General features: G+C 59.5%; 1 protein-coding gene across 2 annotated transcripts in view; it reads right to left on the bottom strand.

The window, feature by feature from the left end:
- Positions 1-290: 290 nt before the first annotated feature.
- The window catches only part of TOM1 (target of myb1 membrane trafficking protein), a 40,976-nt gene continuing 31,063 nt past the window's right edge, over positions 291-10,203 (bottom strand). Inside the window, exons 11-16 of one of the 2 annotated variants that reach the window (XM_070789676.1) lie at positions 9,578-9,698; positions 6,954-7,029; positions 3,529-3,582; positions 2,274-2,333; positions 1,303-1,342; positions 291-1,224 (exon numbers count right to left, since the gene is read on the bottom strand). In XM_070789676.1, the coding sequence (XP_070645777.1) occupies positions 1,070-1,224; positions 1,303-1,342; positions 2,274-2,333; positions 3,529-3,582; positions 6,954-7,029; positions 9,578-9,698 (506 nt within the window). In that variant the 3' untranslated portion in view covers positions 291-1,069. The remainder of the gene's footprint in view (positions 1,225-1,302; positions 1,343-2,273; positions 2,334-3,528; positions 3,583-6,953; positions 7,030-9,577; positions 9,699-10,203) is intronic. The other variant, XM_070789677.1, reaches the window with a different exon arrangement.

Genomic DNA, 10,203 nt, shown 5'->3' with positions numbered 1-10,203 from the left:
CTCCCTGCAGGCCGTCGCCTGCCACACCCACACCTGCTCCGTCTGTGATCACAGAGCTCCTGCTGCTGGGCAGGGGCTGGCCTGAGGATGCGGACAGGTCACCCACAGAGAGCAACGGGGCCGCCTGGCGGGCAACTGGTGGCGGAGCCTGTGCTGGTGCAGTGTGGCTGGGTGCCCAGTCCTGCCCCTGCATCTACCCCATCTGCAGATGTCTGTCTCGTGGGCGGCCCTCAGCCCAGCCCAGCCCAGCCCTGGTGAGGCCAAGTAGCTTCCTCCTGGAGACTGAACACTTTTAGGGTGCTCTTCTACCTTTATTGGGGATACGAAAGGCACCTCTCCCAGTCAAGAGGATCAACCGACAGGTGGGGGGCCCAGTGTCTGGTGGAGCCCTGCGAGGGAGAAAGAGAGGAAGGAGGGCAAGGCAGTGGAGGTCACGGTGGGGAAGGGGGGGGGGTCCCAGGAGCCACAAGCATCGGTGGAAGCCCCCTGGCGGCCTCGGGCTGGCGAGGTCTCCCCCTGTCACATGCAGCTTATCTGGACAGTGAGCTCTCAGTAGAGAGCCACAGGCCCTGCCCTCAACAGCTGGCCAACCCTTCAGGCTCCATGGCAGGCACTGGGGAACGGGCCTGAGGCTGCGAAAGAGACTTCTGCTGTCTCCAGCCTCTGGCCAGGCTTCGACTGGCAGTGTGGGCTCTGAAGAGGGCTCATCTTGGGGGGGGGGTGGGGTCCCAGGAGGGGATCACCCAGGACAAGGGGAGTCACGTTGGGCCACCAAGCGACCAGCCTCTCCAGCCTGGGGCATTCCTGTCCTCAGCAAAGTTGCAGTGGTTGGTGGGGGTGGGAGGGGAGGCATGAGTGCCCAGGGCCCCGAAGTAGAACTGACTCACTCCCCCAGTTCATCCATCTGCCTCCCACACTCCCAGGCAGCACGGCCCCAACCTCAAGGGGAAGAGAAGGACTTATGTGACAAGCCACCCCCAAGCAGCCTTAACACCAAAGGAGGGACAGGCCCCCGCAACGGGGTGTGGGAACAACCAGGGCTCAGGCAGCAGGGCACCAGGCCCCACACTCATAAGGCAAACAGCATGTCGTCGTCTTTCTCCTGGGTCTTCTTTCTCAGGGCAGTGCCAGGTGGGGGGCCTGGGGGCCCCTCGGTTGAGGGACTGGAGAGGTTGGGCAAACGATCGGCCACTTTGGCACGTTCTTCCAGGAACTTGTCGAATTCTAGAGCAACGAGAGGGAGGCTGGGGCTGGGCTCCGAGGCTGGAGCAGGGGAGGGGGGGCAGGGCCAGGGTCTACTACCTTCACTGGTGACGCCCTTGGGCTCCTCCACGTCATTCCCCTGACAAGGCAGAAGGAGGGAGGTTAGCTGCGTGCACGGCGGGGCAGGACTCAGCTGCTGACCCAGAGACCTCAGCCCCACCACTCTGAGCCAATGGGCCTTGGGTGTCACTTGGCTTCTCTGAGCCTCAGTTCTCTGCTTGGTGACACTCACGGGGTTGTTGGCAACCTAAGGCGGAGGACTTCCAGAAGAGTGCAAGGTGCAGGGTGTGGTGCCCTTAAGGGCACTAGTTCCTCCTCTTCCGGTGTTCAAAGAGATGGGCAGACTCGCTCATGGTGGAGAGGCTGATACCCAAGTCTGTGTCAGCTACACACGCTCAACTAGGGGCCGGGGAGGGGGTGAGCCTTCACCCAGTAGGCAAAACAGATGGACCATGGGCAGAAACATGGTCTTGGCCACTTGCAGAAGGCGGCCTTGGAGCTAGGAAGTGCCCAGGCACTTGGTCCTTGGTGCTCAGGATGAGGGGTGGGCTGGCAGAGGCTGGGGAAGAAACCTGGAAGGGGGCCTGGACTGACTGCCCCTCCTGCACACTGGGGGCTCTGGAGGATGCTGGGCCCCCTTCTCCTGGCATAGCGCTCCTGACAGTTGCCCATCAGTTTCTGCTCTGCACAATGGGGCTCCCTCTGGCACCACTCCTTAAGCTACCCCAGGTGCCGAGCTCAGGGCTCTCATGTCCCTGCTGCCCTTGGGCGGCCCGTCTTGCCACAGTGGGCCCTCATGCGGGCAGCAGGCTTGGGCAAGGGGAGGCCCCAGAGGCTGCGAGTGTGAGGCTTCCCCCTCTAAGGCGAAGTACTGGGGAAGCAGCAGGGGAGGGGACACTGACCCTGCTGACGCTCTCTCACCAGCTGCTCGCCCTGCCCCCACACCGGTCACTTCCTCATGGGAAAATGGGAGCCCCAGGTGAGGTGGGTGAGGAGCGGGCCCCACTTACCACGTCCGTGGACAGCCACTTCTCGATATCCTCCATGAGGCAGGCCTGGGTGACGGGGATCTGGAGGGGAGGGCAGGGGTGAGGCGGGAGGGCAGTGCCCCTCACCACCCTGAGTCCACCGGCTATGGCCCCAGGGGAGTTACCTAAACTGAGCCCCTCACTCATGGGATGGGGCCAGTTGACCTGCCCAGCCCCCTCATGGCAGTCCCTCCAAGACAGCTCCGGCCCAGCTGCCTGGGACGCTGAGGTCTCCCTGAGTTCTGCCCACTGTGCCAGGCTGTGGGCGAGGAGGATGGGGGTCAGCAGGCTGAGCAAGGGATGGAGAGGGGCTCCTGACAACTGGCACATTATTCAAAGCCCAGGAAGTGGGCAGCCAGCCAGAAAGGCTGGGGCAGGGGCACGGCCGCAGGCTGTCCCCACAAGCCTCCGCAGACTTGGGAGTTCCTGGTGGAAGTTGGCAGAGGAGGGCCAGTGAGGAGGCAGGGGCCGAGCCGACCAGAGGAGGCCAGGCTGGTGGGCCCAGGGGCGATGTGTCACTGTGAGTTTGCCACACAGCCCTGCACAGGGTGGGGGCTGAGGGCTGGTGTGGGGTCTTCCCATTCGAAAAACATCTGAAGAATCCAGCCGGAGGTTAGGGGCAGATTCCGGGGTCAGAGAGACCGGAAGCTGGCTGGGTCCCTGCACCTGGAGCAGGTGACTTAGCTCCTCTCACCCTCACTGCTCATCGTTAGAGAGGATGACAGCACCTACCGTCTAGGTCCAGGTCGTTGTGAGGATTAAAGAGACGAGGAGATAAAGAGTGCACTCTGCGCCCAGCACAGGGCAGACGCTTGGGAAATGCAAGCTACCACTCAGCTACTCTGAGAAACAGAGGGAGAGCGAGTCCTCCTCCAACCAAAGCCAGCTCAGGCCCCAAGCCCTGTACTCAGCACCGAGACCCCAAGGGGGCGGGGGTACCAGAGAAGCGGCAGAGCTGACTTCCCAGCAGCACCAGCAGCAGCAGCAAGTTCTCTGGGCTGCACCCTCCAGCTCCCTCTGCCGGCACTTAGCCCAGACCCAGACACGCCCTGGGTACCTCCCAGCTGCCAGAACTTGCTGCGAGGCAGCACCGAGGGGCCGTGGAAGCGAGAGCAGAGGGAGTGGGACTGTGCTGGGCGCTGGGTGGGGCCCGCAGGCCTCGGTCGACCCTGTGCTCCTCTGGTTGTGATGCCGGCGCCACTTGGGCCCCCTGCGAGTGCGCCTGGCCCATCCTCACCATGCCTTGTCTCACCATCCAGTCACTGAGGCTCTTCTCACTGCCGCCTCCCATCTGGGTGAGAGAGAGTCACGCTGAAGGTGGTGGGGATGTCAGGCCACTGGTGTACTGGGAGCCTCATCCAGCACAGGCCTGCTACTGCCTCAAGAGGGGTGTGTGTGTGTGTGTGTGTGTGTGTGTGTGTGTGTGTGTGTGTGGTGTGTGCGTGTGTATGTGTAGTGTGTGTGTTTGTGGTGTGTGTGTGTGTGATGTGTGTGTGTGGTGTGTGTGCGCGTGGTGTGTGTGTGTGTGGTGTGTGTGTATGGTGTATGTGTGGTGTGTGTGCGCGTGGTGTGTGTGTGTGGTATGTGTGCGTGTGGTGTGTGTGTGTGGTGTGTGTGCGCGTGGTGTGTGTGTGTGTGGTGTGTGTGTATGGTGTATGTGTGGTGTGTGTGCGCGTGGTGTGTGTGTGTGGTATGTGTGCGTGTGGTGTGTGGTGTGTGTGTGTGGTGTGTGTGTATGCTGTGTGTGTGGTGTGTGTGTGTGTGGTATGTGCGCGTGTGGTGTGTGGTGTGTGTGTGTGGTGTGTGTGTATGCTGTGTGTGTGGTGTGTGTGTGTGGTATGTGTGCGTGTGCTGTGTGGTGTGTGTGTATGCTGTGTGTGTGGTGTGCGTGTGGTGTGTGTGCGTGTGGTATGTGCGCGTGTGGTGTGTGTGTGGTATGTGTGCGTGTGGTGTGTGCGTGTGGTGTGTGTGGTGTGTGTGTGGTGTGTGTGTGGTGTGTGTGTGGTGTGTGCATGTGGTGTGTGTGTGTGTGGTGTGTGCGCGCATGTGTGTGTGTGGTATGTGTGCATGTGGTGTGTGCGTGTGGTGTGTGTGTGGTGTGTGCGTGTGGTGTGTGTGAGTGTTGTATGTGTGCGTGTGGTGTGTGTGTGTGTGGTGGGTGTGTGGTGTGTGTGTGTGTGTGTGTGGTGTGTGCGTGTGGTATGTGTGCACGTGGTGTATGTGTTTGGTGTGTGTGTGTAGTATGTGTGTGGTGTGTGTGTAGTATGTGTGTGTGGTGTGTGTGCACGTGGTGTGTGTACATGTGGTGTGTGTGCGCGTGGTGTGTGTGTGTGTGGTGTGTGTGTGTGTGTGGTGTGTATGGTGTTTATGTGGTGTGTGTGTGTGTGTGTGTGTGTGGTGTGTGTGTATGGGGTGTGTGTGTGTGTGTGTGTGTGTGTGTGTGTGTGTGTGTGGTATGTGTGTGGTGTGTATGTGTGTCCATGTTTGTGTAGGTGTGGTGGCCGGGGAAAGGGAATAGGAAAGGTGTCTTCCTGTGGGGACACGCACACACATCCCTGGATGGGTGGGGCAAAGCCTCGCCACCTACTTTCACCCCACAGATCCCGGTGGGTGTGCTGAGTAATCCTAGGATGGAGTAGGCAGCCCTCCACTGGCTCTCAGGGGGGTCTGATGGGCACCCAGTGTCAGGAGCACTGCTGTACCTGTTTCCCGTCATGTTTGTTGATGGGCAAACAGGAGATACCCAGGGCCCCAGAGCAGACGGATGGTGGAGGAAGCCTAGGGTCCTGGCTCCTGGCCCATCAGCCCGTGATCGTCTTCCCCAGCCAGACAGACCCAGCCTGGGGCCTGGCACAGGCCGTCCAGCATCCTCACCTCCCAGGACTCATCAACCCCTGGGGGCAAACACCGGCCGGCCACCTACAGGGTCAACGCTTGATTCCTTAGGTACTTTGCTGCCTTGAACCTGCCTGGAATTCCTTCGGTACTCAGCTGCCTTTGACAGCTGAGAGGGAGAAAGCCTTGGCCCTCAGCCAGATCTGAGTATCTTGTGAGCAGATGTTTATGATCTGCTTTATTACTTCCTTTGGAGGAAGTCGTACCATGATTGGTAGAACTCACTTAAATCTCAAGTCACCAAAGATGACTGGGCAGAACTTGTCAGCATCTGCTTTTCTGCAGGCAGAGGTGTGTGTGTTTCCGCCCCAAGGCTGACGGCAGGTGGGGCAGCAGCCAGGAGCCCTCGTCCCAGTGCTCGTCAGGTCCCTGAGCTGCTCTGTGCCCCTAGCAAGTGACATCTGTCCCCCACCACCCCAATTCTGTAACAAGAAGGCACAGGGCTGAAAGGCCAGTCTCTGCCCATGAGGACCAGGTGGTGGCGGAGGGATGTGCTCCCTACTGTCCGCACTCATCTGGATTCTTGGGAGCCAGACTGATGGCCCATGGAAAAGGAAGACTGAGCATCGGAGCAACTCTGTTCCTTGGAGCTCTGCAGGTCATCTGGGGCTCTCGTTACCAGCACTGGTTTCCACGCTGGACAGACCAACGGCTGTGAGATCGTGGGCAAATGACCTTGATTCTAAGCCCTGGTGTCTCCTCTGTAAGTGAGGACGACCACACTGCAGTGCTCTGAAGGTAAAATGTTTCACTATATGCCAGGCACTGTGCGAAGGACGTGAGATCTCTGGTTTCACTCACCCCTCTCTGGGACCTGGCTTTCTCATCTGCAAAGGGGACCCCTTCAGGGTTTGGGTAATGACTTAGTAAGTGGGGGACACAGAATGCTCACTCAGCAGGGGACATAGGGTCCAAGTGGGAGGCTCTGAGACTCAGGGCATAAACGCACTCCGCGTGGTGGCAGATCTATAACACACCCAAGGAGGCATCTGAGCCCTTCGCTGGTCCTGCCCTGTTCTGACTTGGGAATGACTCCTGGGACACTGGGGATGCAGCTGGGAATCCCTCCCGCATCTCCTGTGCCCCCCTTCCCACTCCAGAGGACAGGGCAGCTTCCACAGCCTCCTGACTGCTCTCCCAGCTTCCAGGCTGGGTCCTTCTAAAATGAAGCCAGATAAACGTCCCCCTGCCAACCCCTGCTCCAGACTGCCCAGGGCTCCCACCTCAGGCAGAAGCCAGTCCTCCCAGTTGCCCCTCAGGCTTCACCTCCTAGCACCCAGTCCCACCTGCACCTCTGAAGCCCTGGGCTGTGACCAACCCCCTCCTTGGCCCTGCTGTTCATTGCCCCTGCCTCTCCAGCACCCGGGTCCTGCACGTTCTAACCACCGCTCTCTGCCCAAAAGGCGCCCAGAAACAAATTCAAAGGCAAGGGAACTGTCCTTGGAGCTCCTGCCGAGGGGGCAAGTGGCTGGCAGAGCATGCTCAGGGTGGGAGGTGGCTTTCATTCCACATATGCCAGCAGTTAAATGGATACAAGTGGCACCTTTGGGTGCCTCCCTATGGTTTTAGGGTCTGTCCTCCAGCCCCTCTCTGTCCACATTCCTACAGATAACAGGGCTCTGGAGGGGCAGTGAGGCTGAATACTAGCTCAGCTCCAAGTCAGTGCTGAGCTTCTCCCATCCACACTCTCACACCTCCTGTCATAAACCAAGGGCACCACCAGGCAAGCACTGCCTAGCCTTCCTCTGGACAGGCCCCTCTGCTTACCGCTCCAGTGCTCTGCTGCCGGGCATCCAGGGCTCCAGCCAGGCCATCTGTTGCTTGAGGGGCTTCATATTTTACCCTGAAATACAGAGGCCACTGTGGCCATTACCTGCCACCCTCACCGAACCAGACATGCCAGCCGATGTGAGGAGGGAAGGGGTTGGGTGGGCAAGGGCTGGACCCACATCCTGTGTGGACTCAGAATGTGCCTGGGCAGGGGCCCTAGGAGGGGCACCAATCTGTAGGCCTGCCTTGAGATGGAGGAAAAGGTCTCCTTTCCTGCCTTTGGGAACTTGGTCAGACATGTGACCTGCATGACAGGCAAAGCAAGGCTGGAGAAGTGAGGTGTTGGGGGCCAGAGACCAAGACCACCGACCTCCTATTTCCGGATTTGGCCACACTACAGGGATGAGCACAGCGTCCCAGACTCCGTGGTCATGGAGAGCTTGTATCTAGACCCTCTCCAGAGCAGCTCCCACAGCGTCATTTCAGAATCTGTGGTTCTGTGAAGGCTGTGTGTGAACGGGGGAACCCCACTCTGCAGCTGAAAACAAACCTGCAGACGGCGGGTGAGGATCTGCATGTGCTCGGGGTGCCAGCCCTGGCGACTGGGAGGAAACGCAGTGGACACTGTACCCTCAGGGCAGAGGAGGATGGGGAGGGAGGGATCCGCTGTGTCTCCAGTGAAGGCTCAGGGGGAGTGGGAGGAAAGCCCGTGCTAACAAGCGGGCTGGTGTTTCTCTGGCTACTACAGAGGGGGATATCCAGGGAGGCTTGGGGACGTGGTCCAGCAGCTTGGGAAGAGCTGTCATTCTTGCCCTGAACTGCTGGCAGAGAGGAGGTGAGACTGGGTCAGTCTTTTTTTTTCTGGTGGTCATCCTGTGATATGTGGGATCTAGTTCCCTGACAAGGGATTGAACCTGTGTCCCCTGCATTGGAAGCATGGAGTCAATCACTGGACCATCAGGAAGTCCCTGGGTCAGTTGTTGAGGCGAAGATGAGAATCTTGGGATTCTTGCCTCAAAGGAAGGCCCTGCGCCACTGGGGAGGAGGGGTCTTTTTCCAGGTGGGGTGGGTGGGGAGCACCTCACACTCTGCTGGAGCTGGGCTGGACCAGCGCAAGCACAGCACATGTAGCTCTGATAGCGCCAACCTGCCTCCCTGGGGACTGGGTAGGCTGGCACTTAAAGGGGCCTCTAGAATAAACCCCGAAATTCTCAGGCAGCCTCTCTGAAGAACGGAGGTAGCCAGGAGGGCACGGGAATTGGCGAGTTAACCCTGTCACATGGCTCACCACGCAAGGGGGCTGCAGCCAACCGGAAAACTGGGTGTCTTGTGCTACCCCTGCCTCTGACCCTTTGCACGAGCTGATCCACAGCCCGGCGCTGCACAGCAGCAGTCCACAGGCAGGCTACCTCCCACCCCCAAGAGACTGCAGGCTCTGGAGGCAAGCTCGGGGTGTGCTTTTCTCTGGCCTTCAGGGCTCCCCAGAGTAGGGACAGCATGGCAGCAAACCTCAGCCGGGCCGGGGCTCTCAGGCGGCCACCTTCTGGTGGCAAGTCCCACCAGGCTCATTAGCCTCCAGTCCCCCAGCAGCCTCACCGCGCCCTACCTCCAAGGTGACCGTGAGCCGCTGGTCCCAGAGCGCCTGGGCTTGGGAGCACAGACTCCGCCCCAGACTCATGGTTCGGCTCACAGTGCAGGGCTGGTCGGCCAGTGGGTGGGGCTGTGAGCAGCCCTATGACCCAGGCTGGCTACCGCCTGTCAGGTTTCACTGGGACTGGCCAGTGTGGATGGCGGACCCCTGGGCCCTCTGGAGGCCCATCAACAGTTCCCAAGGAGACCAGAATGGAGTCTGCCGAGAAGTTCCCTTAGTCCGAGAAGTTCCTTGGTTGTACATCCTGGTTGCCCTGGGGTTACAAGCAAAAGGCTGACAACAACCCCAAGCAAACCCTGTCCCCGACCAACTTGTATGGAGCCAGTCCTGGGAAGCCAGCCTGGTGGACACTTGGCCACGTGGCCTCTGCTGCTGAAAGTATCTCCCTGAAAATGGACAGTCCCAGGAAGCATAGAGCCCCAGCTCGAGAGCAGGGCAGGCAGACTCGAGTGGGATAATGCGACTTCTGTGGAAATTAAGGCTGGTTGCAGAATAGCAGAAATCACTGGACCAGTCCCTGAGGGCTTGGTACATGGTGTACAGTGCAGTGGGGAGCTGGGCTGGGTTGGAGACACTGTGTTTTAGAACCAGACAGTCTGGGATTCCCAACTCTATCAGACATTAGCTGTCTGAGCTGGGGCAAATGATCAGCCTCTCATCCCAACTCTATCAGACATTAGCTGTCTGAGCTGGGGCAAATGATCAGCCTCTCAGAGTCTCTGTTTCCTCATCTGCTTGGCTTGTGTAAGATTCTGGAACAAAGCTGGTCATCACCCAAAGGGCGTCCCTCCCTCATCCATCCCAGGCCATGTAGGACTGACTCAGGGGGAAAAACTCTGCCATCCTGAGGGGGTGCAGGCAGGGGCTGGTGTGCCCACCCACACACCGAGCTCAGAGACCTGGAGAGAGGCCCTCCCCTGACAGCGGTTGACCCAAACTGCAGGAGCCCAGGGTGGGTTTCAGCACTCACTCTTTGCGTTGGTCAGCCAGTGAGCTGCCCCGCGTCAGCGCAAACATGTCAAACTCATCTTCCAGTCGGCCAGAGGCCTCCAGAGACTGCAGGCCAGCCCTCACGCTGCTGGAGCCCAGGTCTGTGGGGACAAAAAGACCACATGAAGGGTCTGCCTGGCTGTCCCTGGACACTGAGTTGCAGCTGGGCTGCTTCCTGGCAGGCCCAGGTTGGTTCTGGAGAAGCAGGGCAACTTGGAGTGGGGGCAGGGAAGGGCAAACGGATGGGACAGGCCACCTGCTGGCTGAGGGACACCGGGCACCTCACCTCCTCTCTCTCAATTACTTCTGAGCAGGCAGCCGATAACACTTAACAGATCAAGTGACGATGGTGCTGATGGCTGACGTGTACCAGGAGCCCATTCTGGGCCTGGCCTGGTCTAAGCCCACTCTGTGCGTAAGCTTATTCAGGAGAAAAGGGGCCCAGGGTGTCCACGTGATGTGTCCAAGTTCACCAGATGATCCAGGGGCAATCACACAACAGCAGGGTTTCTGAGATCTAAGCGGGCTCAGGAGCTATGGGGCTGGGAGGGAGAGTCTCCCGTGTTTTATCCCAGCTGTGCAGCAAGATTTGAGACCCACACCAAG

Source organism: Bos indicus, chromosome 5, assembly GCF_029378745.1.
Source record: "Bos indicus isolate NIAB-ARS_2022 breed Sahiwal x Tharparkar chromosome 5, NIAB-ARS_B.indTharparkar_mat_pri_1.0, whole genome shotgun sequence".
In the NCBI taxonomy this organism is placed as follows: Eukaryota; Metazoa; Chordata; class Mammalia; order Artiodactyla; family Bovidae; genus Bos; species Bos indicus.
Note: the sequence above shows the minus strand (reverse complement) of the source record. Positions and strands in the feature narration are given on the sequence as shown.